This window comes from Sorex araneus, chromosome 7, assembly GCF_027595985.1.
Source record: "Sorex araneus isolate mSorAra2 chromosome 7, mSorAra2.pri, whole genome shotgun sequence".
NCBI classification, from domain to species: Eukaryota; Metazoa; Chordata; class Mammalia; order Eulipotyphla; family Soricidae; genus Sorex; species Sorex araneus.
Genome location: NC_073308.1, coordinates 75,921,712 through 75,940,124, shown reverse-complemented (window position 1 = coordinate 75,940,124; position 18,413 = coordinate 75,921,712). Strand labels below are relative to the sequence as shown.

The following is an 18,413-nucleotide window of genomic DNA, read 5'->3' as shown; positions in this document are numbered from 1 at the left end:
CGGGAAACACGTGTTGCCTTTGACGTTTTTCTTTGGCTTTTTGTCTGTCTGGGGGACACCTGACGTGCTCAGGGCCCACTCCTGGCCCTGCACTCGGGGTCACTCCTGCCGGGCTCAAGGGACCATCTGGGATGCCAGGAATGAACCCAGGTCGGCGGCCTGCAAGGCCCACACCCGACCCGCTGGGCTGTCGTTCTGGCCCCAATTTTTGCTTTTGAGGGCTGGGACTAGGGATTGAACCCAGGCCTCACCTGCACACACATTTGGTTAATGGGTTCAAGTGTGAGCCTCCGAACCAGCCACCAGCCCTCCACTGCCCTCCCATGTGTGTGCACGCACACACACAGACACACAGACACACATATACATCCATACACGCATGCACACACACATACACACACACACACACACACACACACACGGAAGCGCGCGCCCCCACAGGCTGAGCCCCCCCAGCGACTTCACTGCCTTCCCATGTCTCCTCCGCCTGCTGTAAGACAGTGGCCGTCAGTCTGTCCTCCCCGTGACTCTCACCTGTGCCCGGGGCGGTGAGCTGCAGGGTTCCTCCCCCCGCCCGACGTCCAGCCCAGTCTCTCCGCCCACCCCTGTGCCCGCCACCGGCTGTTGGCAGGTGCCAGGATCTTTGGACAGTTTTGGGCTCCGGGTGCCCAGAATTGCTGACTTCCACAGAAACTCCTCTCCATCCTTCCCCGGAAGCTGAGCCGGACAGCGTCCCCGCCAGCACTGGACGCGAGTCCTCACCGCGTGCCCGGCGCTGGCTCTCCCCCTCCTGGCTGGAGGCCCGCCCTGCTGTCTGGGTTTGCAGTTCCCTGGTGATCGGCGGTGACGAGACTCCTCCAGGTTCCCACTGGCCATCTGTACGTCTTTACTTCTCTGGAGTGGGGTTGGCTGGTCCACAGCGCGCAGTGCTCAGCGCTTCTGGGCTCCGGGCACTGTGTCCCGGGTCAGCCCTGCCCGCTGCACTGACCGGGGTCCTGCATGGGCCTCACTCAGGAGCTCCCTCCCCGGGGACACAGCCTGTGGGCAAGTCCCCACACTTGCTGGGGGAGCCCAGGAGCACGGCACACGGGAAAGGCCAGGTAAGAGCACCAGCGTCCACGCGGCCCCTCGTCCTGAGAGCATCAGCGTCCACACGTGTCCTGCATCCTGAGAGCACCAGCGTCCACACGTGTCCTGCGTCCTGAGAGCACATCAGCGTCCACACGTGTCCTGCGTCCTGAGAGCACATCAGCGTCCACGCGGCCCTGCGTCCTGAGAGCACATCAGCGTCCACACGTGTCCTGTGTCCTGAGAGCACATCAGTGTCCACACGTGTCCTGCGTCCTGAGAGCACATCAGCGTCCACACGTGTCCTGCGTCCTGAGAGCATCAGCGTCCACACGTGTCCTGCGTCCTGAGAGCACATCAGCGTCCACGCGGCCCTGCGTCCTGAGAGCACATCAGCGTCCACACGTGTCCTGTGTCCTGAGAGCACATCAGCGTCCACACGTGTCCTGCGTCCTGAGAGCACATCAGCGTCCACACGTGTCCTGCGTCCTGAGAGCATCAGTGTCCACACGTGTCCTGCGTCCTGAGAGTACCAGCGTCCACGCGGCCCTGCGTCCTGAGAGCTGCCTGAGGCCACTCTCCCTGCTCCTCGTCCGTGTTCTGTGATCCAGATGGCCGGGCTGCGCCTCCCCGCGAGCTTCTCAGCCCACACCGTCCTGCCCGCAGAGCAGCCCCGAGAGCCGGCGCCGAGGCCTGGCGTTCAGAACTCCCGGGGCAGCCACTGACGAGGGGAGGGCGGGCGGGTTCCAACAGAGTGGACTCTGGTGTGGCCACGCATGTGGGGCTGAGTCAGACATGTGGGAGCAGGGTCCGTGGTTCTCCCACGGACAAACATGCATCCCCGTTGATGCGGCCTCGTCCCGAAACGACGCGCCAGAGGAAAGAGAACCCCAGCAGGGAAGCAGAAGAGAGGAGGAGGAGGAGGAGGAGGGGAGGAGGAAGACCTGGGGAGGGGAGGGGGCAGGGACCCAGGCACTAGGGCTGGGGTCTCACCGGGGGCTGCTTGCCTGCTTGCTCTGGGCACCATGTGTCCTCAGGGGCCGACCTGCGCCCCTGCAGGGCTGGCTGCGTGCCAGGCGAGCGCCCTGCCCTTGTGCTATCTCTCCAGGCAGTTGTGAGTTTTATGAGGGAGGGACTGTTGTGTTTTGTGACCCAGAAGGTTAAAATGCTAAAGGGTCAGAAGTGAGGCTAGCGGGTGGCTCGCTCTTCAATTGCTCTTCAAGCCCGTCGCCCCGAGGAAACGATCTCTCACCCCCGTTCCTTCGCCGCCTAGTCCTGCTCTGGAGACGGCCTTTCTCACTTTTATTTGTTATTTTTGTTCTGGGCCACACCTGGCGGTGTCTGGGGTTCCTCCCGGCGGTTCCCCGGGGACCATACGGGACAGCGCCTGCCCTGGCCACTCTGCTCTCTCTGGGCCCCTCTATTCTCTCTTTAAACTTTCTTCTTTCTTTTTCCTCCTGTGCGTTCTCTTGAACACACACTTCTCCCCTTTTTCTCCCGTAGCATGTGCAGGGCGGGGGGCGGGGGTGAGTGCAGTGTGGGGTTAAGGCAGTGCCTTGCACACAGCTGTCCAGGTTTGGTCAGGGGCCCCGCCAGGAGTGACTCTGAGCACAAAGCCGGGAGTAAGCCCTGAGCACTGCTGAGTATGGGCAAAACTAAGCCTCCAAAATTAATGTTTAAGTTATAGTTTGGGTTGTTCCAATAGCACTGGATCCTGTGTCACTGCACCACCCGTGAGTGCCCTGTGACCTTTCACCAGTGCTCCTCCCGCCCTCCAGCCCGAGTCTGTCCCGTGTCAGGGAATCTGCTGGGCGCCCGGCCCGGGGTTCTGCTGGGGACTGTTGAGCTCAGCCAGCAGCCTGGAGGCGGGGCAGGTGCTCGCCAGGGCTCTGCGGGCGGGAGGCGTTTCGGGGCCACCGGGTGGTCTCCAAGCACAAACAAACAAAGGAGCTGCACCACCTGGAGAGCGAGATCATCTCTCTGCCCTGCCTTCTTATCTCTGTCTCTGCTTCCCGCAGCTCCCAGTCCGACTCCCGGGGGAGACCAAAGCAGAGCCCCGCCTCCGGCCCCGCCTCTGGCCCGCACGCCGGCGGCACCCGCGGCCCATCTGGCAGCCGCAGAAACACGTGCTCTCGTGCTCTCGCAAATGCCGGGACCGGGGTGGGACGGAACTCGGGGGCGTGCAGCCTTCTCCCTCTGGACCCCGAGAACCCCGATTCCTGCGTGGGGCCTGCGGCCAGAGGGCCGGCCTTGGTGTGGGAGCCCGGCTCGGTCACCGAGCACTGCCGGGAGCGACCCCGGAACCAGAGCGGAGAACCCCGACAAACACCGCCAGCACCGCAGCTATTTTGCAGGGCGGCTTTTAGCAAAGGGCAGGGCGTCTGCAGGACGGGCTCCAAGCTCGGACACGTCCTGACGGATGCCAGGTGCCACCTCGCACTGTCTCCGTGTCCCCGCAAACGGAGGTTGTGGGGGCTGAAGCGACAGAGCAGCAGGGAGGACGCTGGCCTTGCACGCGGCTGACCCTGGAGATCCCCCAGGCCGCAGACGATGCCCTGATCTGCCCAGACTCCCGAGAGCAGGGCAGGGCAACCCCGGGGCTCCACTGGGTGTGGCCCGAAACAGAAGGAGCCCTGGGCTGTTTGTTTGTTTGGGGCCGCGCCCAGCAATCCCAGCATGCTCAGGCTTCTCCTGGCTCTGCACTCTTACTGCTGGTGGGGCTCGGGGGCCACACGGGGGACCTCGTGGGCTGCCCGACGGCCCAGGCGCAAGGCAAGTGCCCTCCCCACTCCGGTCCAGCCCAGGTTTATCTGTTTGCTCTGAGAAGTAAAGAGTTAACAGGGGTGGCCACCGGATTAGCTGACCCTGGCTCTCTGGGGTCCCTCACGCCTGGAGCTGAGCAAGGTGCAGGCCAGGCGTGGCCGGACCAAAGAAAGCGGCCAGGGAAGGAGCTGGCTCTTGTGAGAAACTCAGAAACTGTGGGTGGAAGTCGGCTGGTGCCCGGATTTTTTTTTTTTACCTTTTTGGGTCACACCTGGCGATGCACAGGGGTTACTCCTGGCTCTGCGCTCAGGAATGACTCCTGGTGGTGCTTGGGGGACCCTACGGGATGCTGGGAATCGAACCCAGGTTGACCGTGTGCAAGGCAAATGCCCTACCCACTTTGCTATCGCTCCAGCCCCGGGTGGTTTTGGAGGGGCCACCCCGGCTGATGCTGGGGAGAGGGTCCCTGCCAGCCGAAAAGGCCTCTGCATCCCGTTCTGCCGCTGGAGGTGCTGGTGGCCTGGCCCCTCAGCCACGGCGGTGAAGGCAACACACACACTGAAGTGTCTGGGGCCAAGCTGGGGCGATCTGAAATGTTCCGGAGAAAAGAGAACCGGAAAAAGCGAGTGTCTGACAGCAGACGCAGAAGGCAGATGGAAGGGCCCCAGTTCTTGGAACCTGCGGACTCGCCCTGCCAGTCCACATGGGGACGGCCCTGGGTGGGGGGTAGCAGGCGGGGGGGGGGGGGGGCCCAGGGCCGTCCCTGGCACCAAGGGCTTCCACGCGGTGGGCTTCCATGTCTCACTTTGGGGTCCCAGGAGAGAACCCCAAGACAGAGCGAAGGCCTCCCTGCAGGAAGCTCAGGTCGGCCCAGCGCCGGGGAGCGTGGATTCACCCAGAGGGTGTCCACCTGGCGAAGCTGTGGGCGCGGGGTGCTAGGTCCCAGAGTCTGCCCCGCGAGGGTGCTTTAGGCCCCTGGCTGGTTCTTCCTAGTCGGGGGGCGGGGGGGGGGCGCTTTCAGGCACATCAGCCCGAGCTGCTGGCTAATCGCACTGCGGAGCGTCTGGCTGGGCAGGAAGGCGGCACCCGAGATAAAGGGGCCCAGACGTGGCCCCGTGGGGGAAGGAGCCGAGCACGGGCGGCTGCTGAAGCGGGTGCAGGGCGCACAGCAGACCTGGGCTGGCCCGAGCATCTCTGCCGGGCCCTGAGCACCGCGGGGTGTGGCCTCCCCTAAACTGGGCTCTTTATTTTGGAGGGGGGGGCTGCCGTGCCCGTGCTTACTCTCCACGCGGCCCCCCAGAAGGCAGCTCTGGGCGGCACCACCCACGCAGAAGCACTGTCGGGGCTGGGGGTATCACAGGCCCTCGGGGAGAGCTTATTTGGGGGCTGGTTGGGGCTGCGCCTGACAGTGCTCTGGGCTCATCCTGGTTCTGCACTCAGCGGTCACCCCTCACGGGTCTCTGAAGACCATGTGAGGTCCTAGGGCTCGAACCCGGGGTCTGCAAGGCAAGCACCTCCCCTCCGTCACCAACTTCTCCTTCCTTCCCAGGTCCTTGGCTTGGTTTGGTTTCGGGGCCCTGCGACGCCCTGCTGTGCTATCGCTCGTACCCCGGAGCTCAGGGGCCACACAGCCGTGAGCAAGCCCGGTGCCGGACCTGCTGCGGGATGGCCCTTCTCTGGTATCTGCCAGGTCCTGCCCGTGCAGGCCAGTCGGTCCTGGGTACTGCAGCATGTCCTAATGGCTGGGGACACTGCCGGGAGTGGCCCTGAACCCTGAGCACCCCCCCAAGAGAGAACTGGAGCCCAGCCATGCCCCCATCCCTGTGATTCCGAATCCCCCTAGAGGGAGAAGCTGCAGCTGCGAAGTCCAGGTGCTGCGGCAGCACCCCCCCACACCCCACCCCCCAGGTCAGTCTGGCTCCAAGCAGGAGGCCCACGGAGGCCAGGAGCCTGGATCCCGGGGCGGGAGTGGGGGTCTGCACCCCAGCACGGTGGGTGTGACTGCACCCGAGCAGCCCTGAGCTGGCCAGGTGTGGTGCAAACCCAGGAACAGGCAAGTGGAAAGCGGCCGCGCCTGGAGGGAGCGGGGAAAGGGGGCGTTTCCCACCCAGGCTGGGGGGCGGGGGCGGTGCACAAGCAAGGCCCCAGGCCCCACAGGGCACTGCTGGGCACCGCTGGGGGCGGCAGGACAAAACCCAAAGGGCTGACCCCGCAGTACTGCCGAGAAAACTGCCAGGGTCCAGCCCCTCCGACTCGCCGAAAAGGAGAAAGGGCAAAGACCCCCCGAAGCCGACCTGGATGCCCCGCCCCATTGCCCCTAAACCCACCCAGACGTGGGGCGCTGGGAGAGGAGGGAGGGGCCGGCGGCCGCCCTGGGCGGGACTCTGGCGGCCGGAGCGCGGGGCCGCCGGGGTTCCAAGGGCCCGGGCGGGCTGCAGTTTGGAGATGAAGGGAACAATGAGTGGCGCCGAGCGATAGCACAGCGGGCAGGGGCGCAAGGGGCCCACCGGGTCCCCCGCACCGCCAGAGTGCAGAGCCGGGAGGAACCCCGGGCATCTCTGAGTGGCCGGTGGCCCCCAAATAGACAAGAAAAGAGAAAACGAAAAGCAAGCGCTGGCTGCGGCTGGGGGCCGCGCGGAGGGCGGGGCGCCTGCCAAGCCGGGAGGACCCCCGCACCCCCTGGGGCCCCGGAGCCCTGAGGGAGCCCTGGGCACAGTCGGGGGTGGCCACAAGAAGAATCAAAACGAAAAAAACAATAGCTTGGGGCAGACGCAGGCACCCAACGGTTTAGAACACCCTCGGAGAGCCCGTGCCCGGGGCTCCACCTGGACCAAAGGGCCCGTCAGCCGGGACCCTCCGGGAGCGGGGAGCGGGCGGGGGAGGGGCGCAACAGGTGGGACTGGCCCCCAGCCCCCGCGAGCGCTCCGACAGCGGGCCTGCCAGGGTCCCACAGGAGGGGGTCTGCACCCACCCCGGCGCCCCTCCCGCGCGCAGGCCTGCACGTCTCCGCCGGGACGGGGCGGAGGGGGACGCGCGGGCAGACGGGTGGCCAGACACAGCCCGAGACCCGGGGGAAGTGGGCTGGGGCACCGCCCTGCCAGGGTCCCCAGCACCCACACGGTCCCCCGAGCGCCGTCGGGTGTGGCCCCCAAGGAAGACAAAGCCCCTCCCACCCCGGCCGGGGCGCACGCCGTCCTTCCCCGACGGGAGGCGCGGGGACCGGTGCCTGGGAAAGGCGCGCGCGGGGCCCAGGGCGCCCCCGGCACCGCAGGGCCACGCCGGGGCGCGGGGACACGGCCGCGGCGAGGGACGGACCCCGGGCCGGAGACGCCGCTCGCTCCACGTGCTGCCGGCGCCCGCCGACCCGCCCGGCCGGGGGCACGCGCGCGGGGGGACAGTCCCCGACCCCACTCGCGGGCCCCGCCGCCGGGCCCCCAGGGCGCGAGGCCCCGCGCCAGCCCGCGGTCCCGAGACGCCGCCGCCGCGCGGGTGGCCCCGACTGCGCGGCGGGCCGGGAGGAGGCGGGGCCGACGGCGCCCGGGACCGGCCACCTCGGAGCGGCCGCAGCGCGGGTCCGGGCGCGCGGCAGGGCAGAGGGAGGCCCCGGGCCCGCGCTGTGGCCCCGGCCAGGGCGGCCCGCCCCGCCCCGCCCCGCCCCGCCGACCCGCCCCGCCCCGCCGCCCCGGCCGCCCCGGCCGCCCGCGGGGTCAGCCCCGGGTCCCCGCGCCGCCCCGCCCTCTCCCGCGCCACGTGCGCCGCGCCGCGCCCCGCCCACGTGACCCGGCCCCGCCCCGCGGACACGCCCACCGGCCCCGCCCCCTCGGCGCGTCCCGGGGCGGGGCGCGGAGGGCGCGGCGGCCGGGGCCTCGCGGGGAGGCGCCACGTCATCCGGCCCCGCCCGCCCCCCGCCCGCCCGCCGCGAGCGGTTACCGGCCCCCGGCGCGCGCTCCCAGGTCTCGGGCCGCGCTCCCGACGCAGGTGAGGCCGCGCGGGTCGGGCCGGGCCGGGCCGGGGGCGCGGGCGGTTGGGCCCCGTTGGACGCGCGCAGGGCGGACGCGGTGGCGGCGGCCGGGCTGTCGGGTTCGCTGCCCCGGGCCGGAGCCCGTCGGTGCCCGGGCGGAGAGACGCGCGGCCGGGCGCCCTGGCCCCGCGGCGCCCCGGGGCCCATGTCCGCTCGCGCCCCGGGCCCCGCCGCGCCCGGCCGCGCCCCGCCGGCCCCGGCCGCCCGGGAGGCCCCGCCGGCCGCCGCCACGAGCGCCGGGGCGCGGGGGGAGCCGTCGCCGGCGCCGGTGCGGGGCCACAGCGTGCCGCAGGCGGCCGTGCCCGTGCGGCCCCTGGCGCTGCCCCTGGCCTACCGGCCGCGCGGCCCGTCGCCCCCGCCGCCCGCGCCGCCCGCGCCGGCCCCCGGCCCCGCCGAGCCGCCGGCGCGCAAGGACAACCCCTGGAGCCGGGGCCCGCCGGCCGCGCCCCCCGCGCCCCACGCAGGTCTGTGCCGCGGGCCGGGCGCCCACGTGCGCGGCGCGCCCCGCCGGCCCGGCCCGGCCCGCTCCCGGCCCGCCGTCCGACCCGGCCCGGCCCGTGCGCCCGGGGCCGGCCGGCAGGTGCGTGCGGGCGCCGGGCCGGCCGCGCCGACAGCTGTGGCCGCTGCCCCCTCCCCGCCGACACCTGGCGGCGCGCGGACCGCTCGGGGGGCCGGGCTCGGCCCCGGACGGGTCCAGGGTTCCGCTGGGCTCGGCCGTGCCGCGGGGCGCACCTGGCGGGGCTCGGAGGCCGCAGGGGTGGGCGGCGGCCGGGGGCGCGGGGGTGGGCGCGGGGCCCCGGGCGACCCCGGGCCGCTGTGCCGCGCGCACCTGGGCAGAGGCCCCGCCGGCAGGGCGCCCGGGTGCCGGTGCCGGCGGCCCCTGCTCGCGCGGTGGCGCCGGGGACGCACGTGGCTGGCCGGCGAGCCGCAGCTGCGATGACACTGGTGCCCGCGGAAAGCCGCTGTCCCCCGTGGTTTCCACTCCGCGCGTAGATGCGGCGCGTGAGCCGGTGGTTCTCTCGGTTGAATTGCTTCCGTACTAGTTAGGGGACGTGGTCGCAGTGGTGTTGAGGGACAAAGTTGCCGCACCTTTTCCTGCAGTGGCGGGGCGCACTTTATCTTTGTCACTGAAAGTTTTGTTACTTACTTGCATGCACACATACGCACATGTAACCATTTTATTGAGGCGCCGAGATGCCCAGTTGTATCACTCCCGTTTTCCTGTGCACACCTCGCCAGCGAGCATGCGCCTCACCTTCGGGGGGCCCTCCCACACTCCCCCCTTGGGAGGGAGGAAAAATCTCGGGTTGACCGATTGTGTTCCCTTACTGTGTTTCTTTCTTATCTGACGTTCCGAGAGGCTCGTTCTCTCCTCTCCTGTCTCTCTCTCTCTCTGTCCCTCTCTGTCTCTCTGTCCCTCTCTCCCCCTTTCCTCTCCCCCCACTCAGTCTCCCTCCAGGTGGTACTCAGGGGTTCTTCCCGGCTGTGCAGGAATTGCTCCTGGCCGTCTCGGGGGACCATATGGAATGCCAGGGATCCAGCCGGGTCAGCAAGTGCCCTCTCTGCTGTCCTGGTGCTCGGGCCCAGAGGTTCCTTTGCTTGTGAGATGACGGAGCCTACACACTCAGGCAGCAGCCAGCCGCCTGCGTCACCTCTGCTGGTGTCCTGCCCGGAGCCCTCCGCCCCGGCTGTCAGCTACTCTTCCCCGCTGGCCACTCAGTGCACAGGACCCCGCGCGCGGGCAGATGACCCTAACTTCTGGCCAGAGTCTAACGCGGAGGAGTGCTGGCCATGCCTCGTCCACTTTTGTTAGCGGGGTCCAGCCTCTCCCACCTAAAGCCCTGCTGGGGGTCCAGAATGGTCCCTCCGTGGCCGACGGTTATTGGTGGAGCTTGGCTTCTGTCCCTGTGCCAGGTGGTCGGAGGAAGCGAGTTGTCGGGGCCCAGGTGGGAGGGCAGGTGGCCGGGCCGGAGGAGGCTGGTGTGCTTTGGGGAGGCGCCGGCAGCTGTATGCAGAGGGCGTTTCGCTGGAGCTTCTCACGGAGTGAAGCTAGGTGAGGTACTGACGCCGAGCCATGTCTTTAAGCAGAAGCTGCTTTAGGGAGCCTGAGGGCAGGAAGGACAGATCCTCGCAGCAGAGGAGGGGCTCATGCCCCCCGCGAGTGGAGGGGCGCAGCCCTCGGGCTGGAGCAGGGCATCGCTTTTCAAAACCAAGAGAAACAGTTTTTTTATGTGAGCATGACTGTCCCTTGTTACAGATTTTGGTCTTAGTAGCCAGACTTTTATTTATTAAACTATTTTTCATAGACAAGCTTTTAAAGTGAATTGCTTATTTAGAAATACATTAGTCTCCAGGGTTAAAGAATAGCCCACTTTTGATCCCAGCACGGCCAAAGGAGCACCAAATAAGTGATTCGTGAGGGTGCCTGCCCTGCGTGTCCCCGGCATCCCATATGGTTCCCTGAGCACAGAGCCAGGAGTTAGCCCTGGGTGCTGACGGGTGCGGCCCAGAACCAAGATACACACAGAGAGAAGCAGTTGGTTGGGTTTGTGCCGCTGGCAGAGGCTGCTCTCCGAGGGCCGTCCTGCAGGGAGGGGTGCTGTGGCCGGCGGGCCGGCCCCTGCTCCGTGCAGCACTCTGCACAGCCAGGAGCAGAGCATCTGCGGGTGTGGTCCAGACTCCAGCCCCCCGAAATAGCACGTTCCCTCTCGGTGACAGCTGGCCCGCGAGAGGGCGTGCGCGCCCGCGGCCTCCTCTGGCCCTGAGAGCGCCCGTGTCCGAGGCCTGCGGGGAGTCTGCGGGCCGCGGGCAGGCGCTGGCCCGGGAGGGACGGGGCCGAGCAGCTGTTCCCAGAACGGCTCCTCCTGGAAAAGTCAATGAACCCGAAGGGCCGCTTGGCAAACAGTCGTTGTGAAATCGCTTTTCCTTTGCTCGGCCCGCCCCCTCCCCGAGCCTGCCCGCCCCCTCCCCAGCCTGCCCGCCCCCTCCCCAGCCTGCCCGCCCCCTCCCCGAGCGCCCGAGCCTGAGCGGCCGAGTTGCCTTCCTGCCCAGGGAGAAGCGCGTCCTTTTAATTTCCAGCCTGTGAGGGGACAAAGTTCAGGCAGCCGCTCCCCAGCTGCCAGGCTCAGAGGTGCCGTCTCTCCGAGGGGTTGGTTGGTGGGGGGCGACTCCGGCCCCGGGCCAGGGTCGGACTGGGGTCGTGTGGTAAGGCAGGTGCCTTCGGCTCTTGCTGTCTGTCCGGCCCGTATTGATTTCTAAGTCGGCAGATTAAGTTAATTTTTAAAAGGACCGATTACGATTATTAGCTTGGATACGTTTGAATTTGTTTCTTCAGTTAATGATTTAATTGTGTCGTCTTGAAGTCAGAGTTGTCTCGTGGGGCCAGAGTGTCTTGGGGCGGGTGGGGCCGGGCCCTCGGCTGCTGCACTGCGCCCGGCTGGCCCCGGCCTGCCGCGGCCCCTCTCCCGCCTCGTGGCCCCGTGCTGTGGTGGGTGCTCCCGGCCGACCTGGCGCTGTGCTGTGCTTCGCTCCTGGGCTCTGGTGTGTCAGCTGGACCGAGGGGCCAGGGAGGGAGTGTCGCCTGCGGAGGAGCCCTGCAGAGGCAGGAAACTCCGGGGCGTGTTGGCGGTGCGGCTCGGTGTCCTGGGCACTGCGCTTTCCTGTGCATCCCCGCGTGTGTGTGCGCCGGGTCGGGGGCCCCAAAGGACATCACAGGCACAGAGGCAGCTGCGTGTCAGGACCCTGCACACGCCTGCACGCCTGTCCTTGCTGTCACTGCAGGGCGCTCAGGTACTGCACTGTCACCAGCCCATGTCCTCTGGTCACACATGCCAGGGCTCAGTCCAGTTTCTGTGCTCGGGGCTGACTCACGGCTCTGTGCTCAGGGCTGACTCCCAGCTCTGTGCTCGGAGCTAACTCCTGGCTCTGTGCTCAGGGCTGACTCCCGGCTCTGTGCTCAGGGCTGACTCCTGGCTCTGTGCTTGGGGCTGACTCCCGGCACTGTGCTTGGGGCTGACTCCTGGCTCTGTGCTTGGGGCTGACTCCTGGCTCTGTGCTCAGGGCTCACTGGGAATGCTACTCAGGGTAGCACAAGTGGTTGGTGACTCGACATAGTTCTGCCCGGACAGACCTGTGGTCTGTCACAGTTTGTCTGTGGTGTGTCTTGTTGAGAATGGCTCAACAAGGCTTTTTGCTCGGGGCCACGCCTGGCTCTGTGCTCCAGCTCCCTCCCGGCAGCCTTCACTGGACCAGCCGTGGTGCTGGGGGTGTGCAGGGCCGGCTCCTTCCGCCCACCCCACCCTTAAACTCTTCAGTTCCTCCCTGGTGCTCCAGCTGCAGGGAGCCGCCCTGCGCCGGCTCTGTCTCCCGTGTGCCCAGGGGGTCTCTGGCAGTGAAGGGCCCATCTGCTGTGGGCCACACCCAGTGGTGGTCAGCTCACGGTGGGCCTGGGGCCCTGCGGCGTGCGGGGATGGAGCCCACCAACCTCCCTCCGGCCCGTCTCAGCACAGCCGGTTCCCGCTCCCTGGTCAGGGCCCGTCCGACTCCTTGGCGTGCAGCCAATTTCTCAGCAGCGACTCGGGCCTCAGAACTTAGGGTCTGGCCGGGAGTTCTGTTACGCTGATGTTGGGAGAACAATTACTGCGTTTGGCCTGCGAGATAAGACAAAGGTTAAGGCACTTGCCTTGCATGTGACTGACCCTGGCTGCGTTCTTGGCACTGCCATGTGTGACCCCTGAGCACAGAGCCAGAAATAGCCCCCCCGAGCACTGCCAAGGCGAGGCCGCAGCACAGGCGGTGGCGGGAAGGGTCGTGAGAGTGGGTCTGTGTTTTCCTTCCAGAGCTCGGTTCCCCCAAAACCATAAAGGCCGGGAAGCTCAAGACCAAGAAAGCCACCAAGGTGCGTCCCGCAGGCTGGCTCGGGAGAGGGGCCGGGTGCTGCTGCCCCTTGTGGCAGGTGCTCTCAGGCAGAGTGGTGCGCGGTGCTCACGGGGCCTGTCACCCCGCAGGCCAGTGACTTCAGCGACATGGCGAACTGGCCCACCCCGAGCGAGCTCGCCAGCACCGGGGTGAGTATGTCTCGCCCTGCGGGAGCCGTGGGGCTTCCCTGGAAACCGCCTTACCATGGCCTGGTGGGGCTCGCCCAGTGGTGCTCCTGGCGGGCTCGGGGGGACCCGTGCTGGGTCGGAGCGGGTCAGCTGTGCTGGGGCGAGCGCCCTCCTGTGGGCAGAGAGCTGATCGCTCTCCAGTGCCTGCTGTTGGGGCGTGAGGGCCCAGGCCACACTGGAGGTCAGTGCAGTGCTGCCCAGGGCTGTGGACACTGGCGGGTCAGCCCTGCAGCCGGGCTGGGGGGAGGGACACTCAGTGGACACACGTGTGGGCTGTGGGGCCCCTCTGTCACCGGCTCACACAGCCCTGGCCAACGGGGGGCCCGGGGGTGGGCACGCGGGCTCAGTCTGGGAGGTCACTGCCGCCCACTGCCCCCACAGCCCCTCTCCGTCATGTCCCCGCCCGCCCCGGCCCTGCTCAGTAACCGTGCTCGGCTGTCACGGAGCCGGGGCGGGGGCGGGGAGGCTGGGGTGTCCCGCGCCTGCCAGAGCCCGGGGTGCGGGGCCACTCTGAGCCCGGTGACTCCGCAGTGCCAGAGCGCCGTCAGCCACGGCGGCAGGAAGCCGCAGGGCCGCAAGGACAGAGACGACAAGGCGGAGAAGCGCAGCGAGAGCAAGGAGACGCGGGAGGCCCGGCCCGAGGGGCCCGCGGAGAACGTCAGCGAGGACGAGGCGCAGGCCAGCGGGCAGCGCAAGAGAGGTCAGTGGGGTGGACGCAGCCCGGCACGGCGAGACTGCGCGGACAGACCCGCCCTGCTGCTTCTCCGGGGAGTGCGGGTGGCCAGACTCCCTGCTGCCCACCACACCTGCCGGCGGCCCCGCCGGGCCTGTCCTTCCCGCAGCCAGCAAACACAGGTGGGTGCCGCTGCCCCTGGACACCGTGCCCGACAGCCAGGAGCGCCCCGGGTCCCGCAACAGCTCGCGCTGCCAGCCGGACGCCAGCAGGGCCCCGCACGGCGGCCGCAGGAACGAGGCGCGGAGTGAGTGGCCGGGCCGCCCCAGCTGCGTGTTGGGGGTCTCAGTTTTGTCTGGGGGCCGCTCCTAGCCATGCTTGGGGCAGTGGTGGGCGGGCATGACTGCTGGCATGGGAACCGTTGTCTCTGACCGTGCCTTAGCCACCGCGCGCCCAGCCCTGGGCGGCATTCGGGGTTGGGAGCCTCGTCTTCCTTCCTGTTTTGGCTTAAGGGGCCAGACGCGTTCCGGGCTCTGCCTGTGGGGAAGCCGTGTCCGTGTTGGCGGGTAAGGAGGACGCGGGGCCTCCAGCAGGACCCACGGGCACGGCCGTCCTGATTCCTCTCGAGTCAGCTCGGAGGCCGGCGGGGCAACAGGAGGGGCAGCAGGACGCCCCCGCGTGGCTCTGCACATGGTGGGCGCTGGCCGGGGCTCGTCGTTGTTGGGGCAGAGGCTCCCCCGCACACTCGCACGTGCACATGCACACTCAGGTGCTCTGCTCTGCCGGGGGCCGGGCGGGGCAGTGCCGGCCACGCTCAGTGTCTGTCAGCTGGGTGCGAGCTTGAAGCGCCGGGTGGCCGGGGCTGCAGGACGCCCCCTGCTCGGTGCCCGTGTGCGTGGGGACGTCTGCATCTGTCTGAGTGTGTGTCTGTGTGTGTGTGTGTCAGTGTGAGAATGACTGTGTGTCAGAGTGTGATAATATGTGAGGTGTCAATGTGTGAGTGTGAGCATGAATGTTTGAGTGTGTCTGATTGTGTGTCTGAATGCCTGTGAGTTTGTATGAGTGTTTCTGAGTGTATCTGAGAGTGTCTGAGACAGTGTGTGTCTGAATGTGAATGTGTGTGAGTGTGGGTGTGACAGCGTGAGTATGAGTGGGATTGTGTGTCTGAGTGTGAGAGTGTGTGAGTGTGAGTGTGTGAGAGTGTGTGTGAGTGTGTCTGAGCATGTGTGTCTGGTGTGTGTGGCCATGCCCTGGTCCGCACGGCCTGGGTCGTGCTGTGGCTGCCGGGTCGTGGCCCTTCCGTGTCCTCGTGTCTGGGCCGGGGGGCGGGGGCGGGCTGTCCCGTGCCCGAGCGTCTCTGTTCCCAGGTTGGAGGCGTGAGAAGAGAGACGAGCAGGACGAGGTCTCCAGTGTCAGGAGCGAGGGCGGCAACGTGCGCGGCTCCTTCAGGGGCCGGGGCCGAGGCCGGGGTCGGGGCCGGGGCCGCGGCCGTGGCAGCGCCCGAGGTGCGAGCCCTGTCCTCCGTGGGGGGCGGCGAGGCGGTGGGGCCCGGCCGCCTCAGCTGTGTCCTCCCCGCAGTGAGCCTGGACTACGCGTGCGTGCGCGCCGAGGCGCCCTTCCCCGCCGAGCTGCACAGCAGCATGATGTACTACTACGACGACGGCACGGGGCTGCGGCTCTACCCCGTGGAGGAGGCGCTGCTCAAGGAGTACATCAAGCGCCAGATGTGAGTGGCCCCGGCCCGCCCGCCCGCCCGCCCCGTGCTGACGCTGGCGCGCGAGCGCGGGTGACAAGGGCCTGTGGCCGGCGCGGTGCCTGGCTCTGCGTGCCCCCCACGCTGTCGGGTGCTCGGGACCTGGGCCCACGTGCAGGGACGGCCCTGCGGGGCCCCTTTGCCCCCGAGGCACGTTGGCGTCGCCCCGCGTGGCTGGCGAGTGAGGCCGTCCCTCTCGTCCCCAGCGAGTACTACTTCAGCACGGAGAACCTGGAGCGCGACTTCTTCCTGCGCAGGAAGATGGACGAGCAGGGCTTCCTGCCCATCTCGCTCATCGCCGGCTTCCACCGCGTGCAGGCGCTCACCACCAACCTCGGCCTCATCCTCGAAGTGAGTCGCGCCCGAGCGCGGGCCCCCCACCCCCCCGCCCGCCCTGCCTGGCACCCAGGGGCCTTTGCTCCCTGTTCGCAGGCACTGAAAGACAGCACGGAAGTGGAGATCGTGGATGAGAAGATGAGGAAAAGGATCGAACCTGAGAAGTGGCCCATCCCCGGCCCGCCCGCCCGCGCGGCCCCGCAGACCGACTTCTCTCAGCTCATCGACTGCCCCGAGTTCGTCCCGGGCCAGACCTTCTGCTCCCACTCAGGTAACGCCCGCTGCGCCCCGTGTGTGTGGACACGCGGCCCTGCGGGGCGGCCAGGGAGGCGAGCGCCCGTCCGGAGCCCACTGCTTCCCCTTCTTGCAGTCAGGGTGAGGATCTACTGAGGCTCGAGACGCTCCGAGCAGCTGCTGCAGAGGACCTGGAGCCCAGTCATGGGGACACTGGACTGACCGCCACGGCCACCTTGGCGGCGCCGGCCTGGAGGGGGAGATGGCCGCCCCCGGCAGATAGGACTGCGGGCTTGTGGGAGGCCCCTCGGCCCGGGGCTTGCGGGGCCCCTCCCGCGCAGCCTCCCGACGCCTCGACCGTGCTGGCGGCCGGGGGCGCGGGCGGGCGGCTGCCCCCCGTTAGCTCCTGCCACGAGCGTCCCCAGGCCCGGCCGCCGACCCGGGGGCTGCCCGGCCTCCCTGCCCCCGCCTTGGGCAGGTGTTTTAAAAGTTGAAGCAAAGTGACATTTTTTAGGATTGTAAAAAAGATGTAATGTCTGTATATTTAAGTTAGATAATTTATTCTATAGCCCTTCCCCGTCACGCGTTGGAGGAGTCGGGCTCCCCGGGCTCTGGGGGGCCGGCGGGCTCTGGCGCCTGTTCCTGTGCCATTTATGCATTCTTAATAAATTACAGCCGGAAAGCCGGTGTCCGTGCGGCTCGAGCCTTCCTGTCCTGGCCTCGCCTCAGCCCGGCTGGCTGCTCGGGCCTCACACTCGCAGCCCTTTGCACCTGAGAAGCAACACGCCCGGCAGTGCTCGGGCCGGCTCTGAGCAAGGCTGAGGGGCCGTGGATGGTGCCAGAGATGGAGCCCAGGTCGGCAGAGGGCAAGAAAGGGCTTTGGCCTCCGGCCTCCTCCGCCTCCCAGCGTCCTGGCAGGGGACGGTGTGCGCGGTCACCGTGCTGGTGCTGGAGAGACCGGGCACGGCAGCCCCGAGAAACGCTCATAGGGCCACGAACCATCGCCTGAGCAGCCAGCTTCCGACCGAGGGTGGACAGGCCAGGGCAGGCCTCAGGACAGGCCCGCGGGCCCGCCTCCCTCCGCCAGTGGCCTCCTGAGCTCGGAATGTGAAGTGCTGCCGAGGGACTCGACTGCCCGTCTGGGCCGAGGAGAGGGGACCTCTCTTCCTCCGCTCTGCCTCCACACGAGAGACACGGGACGGTCATGTGTCGGACTTCTCAGCGCCCGGGACACTTGGAACACGTTGCGTGGTTTTGGTTCCGTTAAAGTGTTTGTTTTTCCTGTGTGAAGGCAGCGGGGGCGGCGAGACGCCCGTCTGACAGGAGCCTCGCCCTCCCGTGGGCTTTGTCCTGACGGGGCCAGAGCGGCAGGACAGCGCGCAGGGTGTTGGCCTTGCGTGCGGCCAGCCCAGTTCCATCCCTGGTGCCCAGCTGGCCCCACGCCTGCCAGGAGTGACCCCAGAGCACTGCCGGTGAAGCCCCAAAACCAAGAGAAAAAAAAAAGTTCTCAGCACCAAGTTCAAAGGCATATAATGACTGTGTTGGTTTCCTAAATGTTGAACGTGTCCAGGACCGGTGGTCACCGACTGTGGCTCTCCCGGGGGAGTCCAGCTGCAGGAGACCCCGGACTGTTTGCCCTGAAGGCTGGGATCCATTCCTTTTTTCCTGTTCTGGTTTTGGGGCTACACCTTGTGATCGTGGCCCGCTCCTGACTGGGAGGCCGGGATCGGGCCCTGGGCCCGTGCCAGGCCAGGGCTTTCCTGCTGCCGCTGGCCCCTGTCTTGGCCCCCGTCCTTCCAAACGGCCACCAGAGCAGAAGTCCGGAGCGTGCCAACACTCGGAGCAGGTGTTCATCTTCCTGACCTGGGGAAATCTCGGGGCACTGATCTGGGTTTGATTTTTTGGACGGGAAGTGTGAAGAAAGGCCTCCCTGGTCCCGGCAGACACGGGGGCTGGAGCTGCCCACCTCTCCCACGGCCGGGCCCTGCCTCTCCGCCGCCTCGGAGAACCTCAGCTCACTGGCCGAGTCTGACCTGGTCCCGGAGCCCGGGAGGGTCTCGCGTCCCGTCCTGCCAGCCAGCACCAGGGCCCGGCACTGACGCAGACACGCGGTCAGCCTGGGGACCCCCAGGGCAGCTGGGGCACGTGACCGGGCCTCAGTGGAGACAGGCGACGTGCTCACTGTCTGAACTCCTCTCCAGCTGTGGCGCTGACGGCCTGCAGCTGCCCCCCGCTCCCCGAGAAGGGCAGAGCAGCGGCCAGGGGCTCGCGGCCGAGAGACACCGGGCAGCCCCGAGGTGAGTGGCCGGCCCCGGGGCGCGTGGAGAGAGGAGTGAGGCACCCGCCCACGAGAGCTCCTTCCCTCCTCCCAGCTCCCCACAGGCAGGGGCCGGTGGGGTCAGGGGCCCTGCTGGCTGCTCTGCTGCCTGAGAGCACTGCCCGGAGGGACAGCTGGCCCCA

General features: G+C 67.9%; 1 protein-coding gene across 3 annotated transcripts; it reads left to right on the top strand.

Annotated features, from left to right (window-relative positions):
• Positions 1-7,693: 7,693 nt before the first annotated feature.
• On the top strand, positions 7,694-16,648 carry LARP1B (La ribonucleoprotein 1B). 3 transcript variants are annotated; one of them, XM_055144968.1, is made up of 10 exons: positions 7,698-7,809; positions 12,691-12,749; positions 12,859-12,918; positions 13,489-13,657; positions 13,800-13,937; positions 14,998-15,135; positions 15,209-15,356; positions 15,590-15,734; positions 15,816-15,990; positions 16,094-16,648. In XM_055144968.1, the coding sequence occupies exons 3-10, from the start codon at positions 12,877-12,879 to the stop codon at positions 16,096-16,098; spliced, it is 960 nt and encodes a 319-aa protein (XP_055000943.1). In that variant the 5' UTR covers positions 7,698-7,809; positions 12,691-12,749; positions 12,859-12,876; the 3' UTR covers positions 16,099-16,648. The 3 variants fall into 3 exon arrangements, with proteins under 3 accessions (XP_055000944.1, XP_055000943.1, XP_055000942.1); XM_055144967.1 differs by having other exon boundaries at positions 7,699-7,809; positions 16,090-16,648; XM_055144969.1 differs by lacking the exon at positions 14,998-15,135 and having other exon boundaries at positions 7,694-7,809; positions 16,090-16,648.
• The last annotated feature ends 1,765 nt before the right edge of the window (positions 16,649-18,413 follow it).

Bases quoted from the DNA above. Each gene is read 5' to 3' on its own strand.
- LARP1B (XM_055144967.1), top strand. From the start codon at position 12,877: ATGGCGAACTGGCCCACCCCGAGCGAGCTCGCCAGCACCGGG. The intron at 13,658-13,799 runs GTCAGTGGGGTG...TCCTTCCCGCAG, and splicing joins CAGCGGGCAGCGCAAGAGAG to CCAGCAAACACAGGTGGGTG. The intron at 15,735-15,815 runs GTGAGTCGCGCC...CCCTGTTCGCAG, and splicing joins ACCTCGGCCTCATCCTCGAA to GCACTGAAAGACAGCACGGA.